At 41.4% G+C, this 13,505-nt stretch overlaps 1 protein-coding gene across 1 annotated transcript; it reads left to right on the top strand.

Moving 5' to 3' along the window:
* The first annotated feature begins 1,829 nt into the window (after positions 1–1,829).
* Positions 1,830–12,724, top strand: PRPF38A (pre-mRNA processing factor 38A). Its single transcript, XM_080921647.1, has 10 exons — positions 1,830–2,115; positions 3,476–3,635; positions 5,125–5,246; positions 5,856–5,941; positions 7,608–7,718; positions 9,350–9,462; positions 10,120–10,146; positions 10,234–10,331; positions 10,753–10,801; positions 12,332–12,724. Exons 1-10 carry the CDS (start codon positions 1,986–1,988, stop codon positions 12,372–12,374), a joined length of 939 nt encoding a protein of 312 aa, XP_080777773.1. The 5' UTR covers positions 1,830–1,985; the 3' UTR covers positions 12,375–12,724.
* Positions 12,725–13,505: the final 781 nt, after the last annotated feature.

The raw sequence follows: 13,505 nt of genomic DNA, 5'->3' as shown, positions 1-13,505 counted from the left end.
TGAAATATGCACAGCACCCAGTACAGGAGTCACACCCAAGGCAAAAACATAAAGGAACCTTAACAAAAGTTAAGCCCAAACTCTTGACACATGTACCTCACTTAAATCTTTAAAATAACTCCAGAGCAATGTATGTAAAATAGATGTTCAATAGTATTTGCTAATGAAAGGTGGATGTTATCTTTGTAAGAGTTAACTCTGAACAGTCAAATGCCAATAAACTACCTTGTCTTATGTATCATCTGGATAGCATTTATTTCTGGCATCTTATTATAGTAAGTTAGGCTTTCCAATCAGAGTGGCAGGTCTGACCTCAATTTCCTAATCCAGAAAAATGGAAAGAATAGTATCTTTTTTCATTTAACCAATATTCTTTGAGGCCCCTGTTCTAAGATAATCAGTACTAAGGTGAAAAATTACTGTATGTAGATAAAACCAATGTCCAACCTACTGTAAGCAACTATTGAAACAACAGACTCCAAGAAGTTTGAGTTGTCCCAGAAATTTCATCCCCAAGAATGCTGAAGCCAGAGGAACAACTTATCTTCAGGAAGGATTAATAACAGTTCTGGGAGCAGTCCCTCAGGAGAGGGAGCTGAGACAATTGTGTGCTTGTGTAGGGCAGACTGCTCAGTTAAGGCGCATTGATCGCCTTTTATTTAAACCTTAGCCTCACATCAGGACTGAGAACATGGAATAAAGAAGGCTGGGGTCTCTGGATCTCCCTCCCCTGACCCTCAGTGAGGCAACAGTGAAATCTTCCTTCTGCTTCTTATTAATCTGGCCTTAAACAAACAAACAAAAACAAAACATTCCTTCATTTCTTTCACCCCAGTGCGTGTGGACAGCACACACGCAGAGGCAGATGACAATGTGAGGTAGCATGCTCTTTCCTTTTACCCTGTGGGTTCCAACTTAGTGTCAAGGACCCATATTGGTTGAGTCATTATGCAGGTCCTAACTTGGCCCCCCCTTTTTTTTCTTAGAATGTTGAGGATGAGTGGCAGAACTCAGCTTATTAGGGTTCAGGTTTTGATCCTAAGTCTGATAAAGCTACTTTCTTGCATTCAAATATAAAGGTCAGCATTTTATTTATATCTTATGCACATTACTAGATATGTAATTCACAATTCAATGCAAAACACTACACTGAGTTTCACAGAATTCAGAAACCTCCCAACATTCTAATATAGCTAATATAGTCTAATATAGCTTCTAAAATATTATAATTCTCGTCAGGCACAGGTAGGCCAGCCTGGTCTACAGAGTGCTTTCCAGGACAGATAGTGCTATACAGAGAAACCCTGTTTCGAATCCCCTCCCCCGCCTCACGAGGTCAGGCCCCACCCGCTTCTCTTAGGTCTCCTTCAGCGCAGGAAAGTGTTCCAGGAGCTACCTGAAGGCGAGGAGAAAATTTACACGCCTGCGAGCGGTGCCGGCACTTAAGACCCTATCTAGGTGCACGTGTGTGGAGTCTGTGGCCAGCGACCCGCACTCACCTCGCCGAAGCTTGCCAGGGCTGTCCGTTCCCCTCCGCTTCCCACCACTTGCAGTCCAGTCACTGGGGTGGCTGTAGATCGCTCGCTCGTCCAGGTTGGGCTCCTCTGGGAGACGACAGCCACAACACGTAGCCACAGCTCTCAGCTGACTAAGAATGGAAGTCAGAGGAAGAAACTTTTCGCGCCACTAATCGAAACCCCGCCCATAGTCTGATTTTAATTGGCTTTTCTAACACATCGCCACGCCCCCACTACTTCATGACGTACTTCCGCCCATTTGCCTCCGCCCTCTCTGACGTGTGTTCTGCGTCCTCCCGGGGAAGAGTTCTGATCCACTGCTTCCGGCACAAAGCTGGTGGTTTTTCGCGGTTCGAAGGAATTCCGTAATGTTTCCCTAGCCTCTGGTAGTCTTAAAAAAAAAAAAAATTTTTTTTGGATGTGACGTATTAAGCAAGCCGACGGAAATAGAATTGAAAGCGTTCTAAAATGGCGAACCGCACAGTGAAGGATGCTCACAGCATCCATGGCACCAACCCTCAGTATTTGGTGGAGAAGATCATCCGGACGCGAATCTATGAATCAAAGTACTGGAAAGAAGAGTGTTTTGGACTTACAGGTGAGGGACAGCACACAACCCGCGTCTCGGCTTACCTGTGTTTCTTCTGACTGGGGTGATACCGGAAGATTATGTCAGCCATTCATATAAACTACTCTGTGTTTAGACTTGTATTAGACAGGACACAGACAGATCTGACACGATTTTTCATTTTTTCTTCTTTTCAGTTTTCCGAGACAGGGTTTCTTTGTAATATCCCTGGCTGTCTTGGGACTCGCTTTGTAGAATAGACTGACATTGAACTCACAGAGATCCTCCTGCCTCTGCCTCCCGAGTGAATAAACCACGGCCGCAGGGCTGACCGGGTCTTTTTTTTTTTTTTTTTTTGATAGTCTGCTGTGTCCTAGACTGTTTACCTCGGGGATCAGATACATTTCCTTGAATACAGCTTTCTGAAGATGTTAAAGGAACGTCACCATTCCTATAATCAAATTCTTGCTGTTCTTAAATGAACGGTATTTTCAGTATTTCCATTCTTGACATAGGTTTTTGTCTTGTTTTTTTCCCCTGAGACAGTGTCTCACTTTGTATCCTTGGATGGCCTGGAACTCTCTATGTAGACTAGGCTGGCCTTGAACACACAGATTCATTGGCCTCTACCTTCTGAACCCTAGGATTCTAGGCATGAGTTACCTCACTGGCTCCTATCAGTTTTTGAGAGTAGCTGTCTGGTCAGGTTTCCCAGCGTTGCTCACATTCACCTGCTGTGATTCTGGCTGTGGTTCTTGAGCATGTAGATCACTTAACCTTTATTCATCCTCATCATCTTCAGCTGGAAGTCAGAACAAGGATTATTTGGCTTTTTGTTTTTGTTTTAGACAGGGTTTCTCTTCATAGTCCTGGCTATCCTAGAACTCAAGTGCCTACCTCTGTCTCCCGAATGCTGGGATTAAAGAAGTACCCCACCCCTATCCAGCATATGGTAGTAACAAGAGGACTTTCCCCATGATTTGTTGCATAGACTGAGGACCCATGAATCCCACCCTTGATGGACTAAACGGTGGCAGCTGGCATAAGGGTCTGTCTCCTTAGTGATGGAGCTCCAGGAATGTGTAGCCCTGGCTTTCCTGAAACTCACTCTGCAGATTAGGCTGGCCTCAAACTCAGATTTGCTTGCCTCTGCCTCCTGAGTGCTGGGACTGAAAGCAAGCTTCACCATGCTCAGGGTTTTTTTTTTTTTTTTTAAGACTGTCATTTTTTATTACTATTATTAATATGCTCTTTTTCTCTTAATATTAAATTCTTAATGACTATTTAGGAACTCTGAACCTTTAGCTGTTTAACCTTCCAACCAAGAAAAACTAAGGCCTTTACTATATCTAAGATGTACATCACTTTGTTTTTGTTTTTGTTTTTTTAGCTGAACTTGTAGTCGACAAAGCTATGGAGTTAAAGTTCGTGGGTGGTGTGTATGGTGGAAACATAAAGCCAACTCCTTTTCTGTGTTTAACCTTGAAGATGCTTCAAATTCAACCTGAAAAGGATATCATTGTTGAGTTCATAAAAAATGAAGATTTCAAGTGAGTACAGTGTTAACTAGCACAAAAATTTTAGTGGTTCCAAGTTGGATTTGTAGGTAGGACTGACTGTATGTCTCATTTCCTTGGGCTTTTGCCCTTGAACTTGTATTTTGTCTGCTGTGGTTATGTGGATCTATCTCTCCTTTCCCCCAAACATGTTCCACAAATTAAATAAATACACAATATTTTCACATATGAATACATACAAACAGAGTCTCATCAAAGTGATATGTTGGTAGACACCATATGTGGGAGTCACATGACATAGAATGTTAGTTGACAGGTTAGATCTGGTACGTATTGACTGTAACCCTGTTGAATTTCTTTAATTTTTTAAAACTTATCAATGGATAGTAAAGTATAGTTAGCTGTTCCATATTATCCATTCTTTAGGAATACTGGGGTAGGAGGCAGGTATAATAACTGGTCTTGTGCCAATCAAAATGTGTTTTAAGGGCTTTATATATAGTAATTGATATACTTTTCATACCGTTGCTTTAAAAATACTAAGCATTGTTTACATGGGCAGAAACTGAGACACAGAGATTGCAAGGAATTTGCCTAAGGTCAGAAAACTAAGAGAATATTAGATCTATGAGTATGAGATAAAGCCTGGGGGTAGAACAAATGGTCAGGATCTGAGTCTGATCCCCATTGTGAATTGGAGAAGTGCAGCTGGCTTCCAAGTGCACTTTGGTTGTTGTGGTTTGTTTTTCCAAGTTGTTGCTTCTCAGGGGTCCTGGCTGGCCTTGTTCTCTTCTGCCTCCTGAGTGCTAGGACTCAGCTATGATTCCTGTCAGAATGCAGATTCCATACTGTACAGTTCTTCTCATATGGTGAAGCTTGGATTTCAAATGGAGGTTTGAGTAAGGAAATGGAAATATGAAATAAAGAAGGAGAAGGAATAATACCTCCCAAAAGTGACAATTAGAAATTAACTCACTTAGTAAGGACATAACGTGTTCATGCCGTTCACAACACCCCAGTTTTCTTGCATTTATTTATGACACTCAGGCAGTACATTAGGTAGCAGCTTCTCCATGTTACAGGTTGAGAAAACAAGTTCAGTGTCTGTTACTAAAGTTAGTAATTTCTGAAATCAGAATTTTAACCTTTATGACTTTGACCTTTATCCAGAACCTACATTTGTGCCAATGTATGCATGTTCTGGCATTGTTATAAAATGTATATTGTGCCTACTGTGTTAAATGTTTTATTTTTTTGGAATCTTAGGCTAACTCTGTGAAGTTTTACAGATGATAATATCTGAAAGTTGAGCAATGTGTACCGCACCCCCAAGGCTAGTGACCGGTAGATTAGGAGGTTCATATTTTAGCCATCATTTCTTCTACCTTCAGAATTATAGTTTTTTAATCTGATAACAAGAAAAAATTAGACACCTTTACAGACTGTTGTCATGAGAAAAGCCTTTTATAAAGCTGAGGAGGCCTCGAGATGGCCTGTTGTTTCACTATCGTCTCTCTGGTAGGTATGTCCGGATGTTGGGGGCACTTTACATGAGGCTGACAGGAACTGCAATCGATTGTTACAAGTACTTGGAGCCTTTGTACAATGACTATCGAAAAATCAAGAGCCAGAACCGAAATGGAGGTATGACACCAAGTGTCTAGACTGTTGTTCCTCAGAACCTATCTGCTCATTTTCACATGTACGAGATGCTCCTTTGCATGTGCTGTCTAGCTGTCTTCCACCAACTTTCTGTCACCTCACTGGAAGCATTAGTTTGGTTGCCCTTAACTCTTTGGGAACGTGGCTACCCCCCCCCCCTCTCTTTTTCTCTCTCTCTCGGTTTGATTGGGCTGATATGGTAGGAGAGAACAGGTTCTAGAAAGTTTCCCTCTGACCTCCATACATATACTGTGGCAAAATGTGTACATGGGCATGTAATAAGTAAATAATAAATGTGATTAAATCATTTTTAAAGAGCTAAGACACAGGGTTGGGGACTTAGCCCAGTAGTAGGGAGCTACAGTTGGGGATTTAGCTTAGTGACAAAACACTAGCTAGGCAATCACAAGGCCCTACTTTCAGTTCTTGTCTCAGAGGAAGGAAGGAAGGAAGGAAGGAAGGAAGGAAGGAAGGAAGGAAGGAAAGAGGTGTTGCATGGAGGGAGCTTCATATAAAAGCTCATGATTCTTTTACTCTTTGGGTAACTCAGTCATTTCCAGATTTCTTAATCTAATCGTTTTTCTCTTCCAGAGTTTGAACTGATGCATGTAGATGAGTTCATTGATGAATTACTGCACAGTGAGAGAGTCTGTGACATCATTTTGCCTCGGCTACAGGTATGAGGCCAAGTTGACCTTTTTCCTACCACATGAACAAGTACCTACTGAAACACTGAAGCCTTAAGAGTAGTCTTAATAAGTCCTTATGCCAAAATTTATAGAGGATAGGGAATGAGAAAGAACCAGGTAATGTTTCTTGGGTTGGCCAACTTGAAAATGAATAGAGGAAAGGCTCTTTAGGATATCTATCCCAAATTTAGCTGGAGTACTGCTTTTTCAAACTGGCAAACCAGGCTATCAAACAGAAAACGATCACTCAGAACCATCACAGAGCGATGATTATCCATGAAACAACAAAAAAGGAGAACTGTTAGGGCTGAGGAAATGACTTTGGGGTAAAACCCTTGCTGTGCAAACCTGACTCTGAGTTTATATCCTCAGAATCCACATACAGAGCTGGTGCCTGCAGCAGTAACTCAAGCAGGCCACTACTGGCAGATGGAAGACAGAGAAAGGATAATGTCACAAGCTTACTAGTCATCTAAGCTAGCATCCACAGCAGTGAATAAGAGACGCACAAAACAAAGGGGAGGCAAAAAATGACACCCAGTCGTCCTCTGACTTCACGTGTGTACTCTGACATGTACTCACACTCCCAGATAAAATTGTAAAATATTGAAAGAACTGAGCACATTTACTGAAAGTTTATTGTGCCGGGCATTGTGGTACAGGACTAAAGTCCCAACGCTTGGGGACCTGCACTAGTTCTAGGACAACCAAGCCTTCGTAGTGAGACTGTCTCAAAAACAAACAATAAGCTCACCCAATACCCCTCCAAACAACAAACAAACTGCCCAGTGCTAGGAAATGATTCATTTGTTAAGAGTGTTTGATCTGTGAACATAAGGACCCGAGTTCAAGTCCACAAGCACCCATGTAAAATGCATGGCTGCTAAGTACCTATAACCCAAGCTTGGCAGGCAGAGACACACAAATGCTTAGAATTTGCAGGCCAGATACTGTAGCCAAAATGGCAACTCCCAGCTCAGGTAAAGACTGTCTCAGTGAAGTAAAGTGGAGATCACAGAAGACACCGAGGTCCTATTCTGGCTGTCTATAGGTAACATAAGTACGTATATTTGCAGACTCATGTGCATGTGTCACACAGATGAGCAAATTTGCCTTTATAAAATTAACACATTTGCTTATTTTGTTATCTTTACTAACCATTATTAGTGCTGGATATGTGTGAATGTGCCAGGGCATGTAGGGGCCAGAGGACATTCACCTTTGACCAGAGAATGCCAAAAGAGGGCATTAGAGCCTCTGGAACTAGTGACCCACCATGTGGGTACTGGGAGCTGAACTCAGGTCCTTTTCAAGTGCAGCAAGTGTTCTTAGTAGCTGAATGATCTCTCCAGCCCTGAAGTTAACATTTTTGTTGACACACAAATTGACTGTGCATTGACCTCATTGTATAAAATCACAGGAAATAGAATCAATTGAAAATGAACTTGTTCTCTTCAGCAATCTGCATATGTTTGTCGGGGAACTCTAAAAAGCATATGGGTTTCCAGGTTTATTAACTTCTTAGGAAAGTCTTGAAGTGGCATATCATACCAGAGCTGTGGTTCCAAGGCTTGTCCATCAAACCCAGGCGCTCAGTGATAGGGTCAGGATATGGAAAGGCAGTGACTTTTAACTTTGACTGTGTTCTCTGTAGAAACGCTATGTGCTGGAAGAAGCTGAGCAACTGGAGCCTCGAGTCAGTGCTCTGGAAGAGGACATGGATGACGTGGAGTCTAGTGAGGAAGAGGAAGAGGAAGACGAGAAGGTAAGGCTCATATGAAAGCTTTAAGGGCTGGGAAGGAAGGAAATAGCCCTCATTTTATTTGTTAAGCTTTAGTTTTAAATTAATGGCAACCTTTTCTTTTTACAATTTTGTGGATTAATTACCTAGTTTTGGGGGCCTTTTGGACAAGGGGAGCCCAATTGTGTGGATAAGGCTAGATAGATAGTTCAGTCTGCTCTGGAATACTAGGATTACAGCCTGTACCTAGAAAATAAGAGTGCTATATGGTTACTAAAATTCTGAGCTTTAGCATCAAATACCCCTGGGCTTGAAAACCTCTTCTCTGTCACAGCAGCAGTACAGTCTAATGGTCCTGGTTTTTCTCCCTTTGTGTTAGGGATTGCATCCACAGTCTCACCTATGTTAAATGCATATTCTATCCCTGAGGTGTACCCAGTCCCTACTACTCTGTTAGATTACTTCTGTAAAGCAAGGATTACAGAACTTTTCTCTGAAGAATGCTGTGTGTTCATGAAGGTCTCAGTATATTTCTACATAATTAGTAAATGAATGCTAGCTATCAAAGTCTTGGACAAAACACTCGTCATGCTTGACCATACTCTTAAGGAGAGAGGGTACCTGCTGCACAGTCATATTTTGTCAGAATTAATGATTATAGTGCTGAAAAGTTGAAACCAACCCACCTCCTCAGCTGTCAGTATCTAAGGAGTCAGGCCGGTTGTGGACATGATTTTTAAGCAGCCATTGAAATGATGGAGATGTGGAAGTGCTTATAGTAACAAAGCTTTAAAGCATTTGCAATTGTATTCTAACAAACACCGTGCAAGAGCCAGAAGGACATAAAAGAAATTCTTGCCGTGATGACACATGCCTTTAATTTTGAACCCTCTAGAGAAGCAGTAGAGCTGTGTGAGTTTGAGATCAACCAGAGCTGCACAGTGTGACCTGGTCTCTAAAACTAAAACTAACCTCAAATTGGGTTTTATAGTGATAAAAACAGTAATTAATTATTTTTTATCAATACAGAATTATCTGTTTTTGTCCCTTGAGATAATATTTTTTAAATCTTCATTCTTTTCCCTCCACTTATGTTTTTGACATCTTTACCACAATTCCAAGCTGTAAATGTTGTATGTAAATAACACTCTGGGCATTGATTCACTTGACTTCTCGTTTTGTTTGTTTGTTTTTTCAAGATAGGGTGTATACTTCTGAGTGTCCTGGAACTATATAGACCATAGTGGTCTCATACTCATTGACACTCACCTGCCTCAGTGTCCCCAGTGCTAGGATTAAATGCATACACCGCCATGCCGGCTTCTGCTGCTACATACCCTTTTGGAAGAACTAGAGGAAATTATTATAAAGATATTCAGTGTGAGTTAGCATTCAACAGTACTGAACTTGGATCTATTTCACATTCCTAAGGAAATCAGTATTATTATTTCTTATTGTAGTCAGTCATAGGCAGGTTACCGAGAACTGTGTGTTGTTAATTCTTTTGTCACTATAACTACCAACCCATGTAGTCATATCCCTGTTGCAGAGTCACTTGAGATAGATGTACACTGCACAGAACAGGAAGGGAACTGTAACCATGTGCCTCATGGCTGCCATTATCAGAAGCCAATGTCCCTCTACCTCTTTTCAAGCTGGAAAGAGTGCCGTCACCTGACCACCGACGAAGAAGCTACCGAGACTTGGACAAGCCAAGGCGCTCACCTGCCCTGCGCTACAGGAGGAGCCGGAGTCGCTCTCCCAGAAGGTAGGGTGGAACATGTTGCCAGTGTTGATGTTTCTCTATTACTAATGAACCATCACCCTTAAAATCTCATTGGTAGACAAAAAAGAACCCATTTCTTGGGGCTGGGACAGATGGCTAAGTGTGTAAGAGCACTGGCTGCTCTTCTGGAAGAACTGGGCTCAGTTCCCCATACCCAGATGAGAGCTCACAGCTGTAACTCCAGTTACAGGGGAACTGGAACTCATACCCTCACATCTATTTACATTAAAAAAAAAAAAAAACAAAAAACATTTCTTAGTTTGTCATCAGGACATTAAGCTGGACCTGGATCTACATTTCAGTTATAATTACTCCCCTGCACCACCTGTCCTCCACCAGGTTAAATTGCCTAAGTTCTGAAGGAGTTGGCAGAATTCAACAGCCAATAGATCCTTTCAGACAATGGTTTTTCCAGTATCTATTTATGGCACATTTGCTGTTATCTGACTGTTCAAAATAGGTTGCATGGTCAGAGTATTAGAAGTAGAAAGATACTACAGTTAAGACATAGAACAAGGACGAATCAGAAGCCACTGTGTTCAGTCCCCAGTACTTCTCACTCTTAAAGGAGGGAGTGGTTTTTTTTTCAATGTACTGTACAATATCCAGTACACTAACCTGCTCTTCCTCTTGCCACAGGCGGAGTAGATCCCCTAAAAGAAGAAGGTAGGTCCTTAGTCGTTTATCTCACGACGGTTTTGATAGGGAAGTCGTGTGTAAATGTGTGCTGAGCTAACTGCTCCTTTTCCATAGTCCTTCTCCCCGACGAGAAAGGCACAGGAGCAAGAGTCCACGGCGCCATCGAAGCAGGTCCAGAGACAGACGGCACAGATCTCGCTCTAAATCCCCAGGTGCAGTATTTGGGCCTTTTACTTCTCTTCTTAGTAATCAAATCTAAAAGGAGCATCAAGACTCCTGCAACACGAAATACCAAGCTGCACTACTACCCAGCAGAGAAGGAAAGGGAGACATGGAAACCAGAAGTTCACATTCGTCGTTTCCGAGCTTCATTATAAGGAAATGGGATTTCAGTTTTTTATCCTAATTGCACAGTATAATAGAGGTCAAAGCGAAAGATAGCCATCGTGCTCTGGATATATGACTGCATTACTGCATTCCCTGCTGCAACTAACAACCAACTTAGACAGATGTGATAGTAAGTTGTATCCTTAGAATAGGCCAGAAAAGTAATATGAGAACTGGAGGAGGGGAGAACTATGTTCTAAGATTGGGAGAACAGAAATGCTCATCCAATGACCTTTTCTTCCCTAGGTCACCACCGTAGTCACAGACATAGAAGCCACTCAAAGTCTCCTGAAAGGTATGGGCTAAACCTCCATCTTAAGAATTTAGTACTTGGCTGAGAAGGTGACTCATTGGGTAAATAAAGTACTTGTCATGGAAGCTAGAGGACTAGAATTCAGTCTGTAGCAACTGTGTCAAAACCCAGGTGCACCTGAAATTTTAGTGCTAGAAAGACCTCGCTGGCCCACCAGTGTGTGTGTGTGTGTGTGTGTGTGTGTGTGTGTGTGTGTGCGCGCGTGTGCGCGTGTGTGCGTGTGTGCGTCTGCGAGTGTGTGTGTATGCAAGAGTGTGTGTGTATGCAAGAGTAAGCACACACCATTTCAAAGACAATTAAGATGAAGAATTTTGTTTTGATGTGGGTATTTGTAGCTATCACAAAACAAAAATAGGCATTTTTTACCCTCAGAAAATTCCTAGAATTCTATTTTTTTTTTTTTTTTTTTTTTTTTTGTACCTTGCTTTTCTTTATAGAATTAAAGGTTTGGATAGCAGAGGAGCTATATAGTTTCAATGGTTCTAGGTTCTAAGAACTATTTTTTTCCCTTAAATAAGGTATCCTGTTTTCCACCCCCAAACCCCCAGACAAGGTTAATCTTAAGATTTATTTTTATTTGTATTGTACATATGTGTGTATTTGAAGTGAGTGCAGATGCCAGTGGAGGTCAAAGGTTTGAAATCCCAGAAACTGCAGTCATTGGAAGACCAAATGTGGGTGCTAAGAACTCAACTTGGGTCCTCTTTAATAGTGCTTTTTCTTAACAGTTGAGTATGTGAAAAACAAAAACAAAAAACTCAATAGTATCTCAGTGGCTTCAAGGATAAAGTACTTGCTGAGCAAAGCAGTCCAAATCCTTAGAAACCACTTTTGAAAAGCCTTTCTTGACTCCCAACACTGAAGGTTCCTCAAGGTAGACTGGTTATCTAGACTAATTTCATTTTGAGCTCTAGTTTTCTGATGCTGGGATAAATGGTATAACCCAAAGCAACAGATTTCTTTCAGATTGTACTTCTAGGTGACAGTCCTTGGTTGAAGAAAGTCAGGGAAGGAACTCAAGCAGGAATCATAGAAGAGAACTGTTACTGTCTTGCTTTCTGGCTAGTTACACAGCCTAGACCCAACAACCTTGAAATGAGGCTGTCCTCAATGGGTTGGGCTTCCACTCAATCAAGACAATCAATCTCTCACAGACGTGGCCAAAGCCAGTCTACTGTAGAAAGATGCTCAGTTGACATTTCCTTTTCCCCACTGATTGGATTGTGCCAACTGGACATCTGCCTCAATAAATAAAAATGAAGACATGAGTGTCATAGCTTCCAGCCTGCCTATTCACTCAAGGACATTTGTACATCCGGTGCCATGTAAAACACACAAATTCACACGTAATCCCAGCACTGGGGAGGAAAAAGTGGGAGACTGTCAACAGCTTCCCGCCCTCCCCTCCCCCCACACACATCATCTTCTGTTCCTGTCGTCTGTACTCATCATCGTCAGCACACTATGTGCATCTTATGTGCTACCTAACTGAATGGCTTTTATCCATTTCAGGTCTAAGAAAAGCCACAAGAAGAGCCGGAGAGGAAATGAGTAATGGATTCATCTTGATTTTAGTCCAAATGACCTGCAGTGGATATGCGCATGTCTGTTTAAGGGGATGATCAAGATCTCCTCTTCAGGCAGCTATGAGTATTTTGGGTTTTTCAAAATCAACTTCTTGTTTTGTTGGGTTTCGTTTTTATTTTATATTACAGAGGTGCTAAGTTTTGTATCTCTTTGGATTATAATCAGCAGAGTGTTTTTGACTACATCAAGGTCAGGTTTTGGCCTAAGCAACTATGGCTATTCATACTTAACAGGGTCAAAGAAGGCCTAGGAATTAAAGAGGTTCTTGAGAATAAAAAGATGTGATCCTTTTATTTGTAATTAAACCTGATACAGTTCTCCTTTTTCTCTGGTTTTTTTGTTTCTTCTCTATGATTCACTGCTTTGAGAATCCTCTGGTTTATGCTGCTGTTTTGTAAACACCCAGCTAGTAAAGCATAGTCATTCTTAACTTCTAAGGACAGACAGTGGGAGTTGCAATAAACATGCAAAACAACTAGTTAGTTTTGCAAGAACAGAAGAATACATTCAAACATAAAGCCTTTTCTGGGTTTTTTAAGTTCAATTTCATGAAATAATTCAACGTGATCGTACTTAACAGCTTTGATTCAAGCCAGGTATCATGGTTCATGCATGTAATCTCAACATGGCTGAAGCCAAGTACTCTTCCTGGTTTTGACCTAAGTTGCTGGATAACAAGAGCCTGCTTTCAAAGGGTATGGAAGTGAGAGGGTTGTGGTATGAATGAAAATAACACATTCAGTTTAGTAAGTTGGAGACAGTTGTGGTGTTTCTATGTGGGTAAAATAGGGACTAGTGGAGTTCAGCATTGTGCTCTAGGCCAGAAGATTTAGATTCCCAGAGAGTAGGTGGGAGCAGCAGTGCCTAGTAATGAGGGTCACCTAGGAAATAATAGAATTAGTAATTCACAAAGGCTGTTCACTTTTATCATCAAGACAATTGCTTAGACTACAATTAAATTTGTGCCTGTAGATTCACAATTTTGGCTGGTTACTTAGCTAGGTGGTCAGATGCTTAAGAACGTATCATTGAAAAAATAAATGATGGCAAATCAGTATTTGGGGAAAGAAGTGAGTAATTAACTTTGTACAGGTAAAGG

Source organism: Micromys minutus (genome assembly GCF_963924665.1).
Source record: "Micromys minutus genome assembly, chromosome: 9".
In the NCBI taxonomy this organism is placed as follows: Eukaryota; Metazoa; Chordata; class Mammalia; order Rodentia; family Muridae; genus Micromys; species Micromys minutus.
This window is presented reverse-complemented; position numbering and strand designations above follow the sequence as displayed.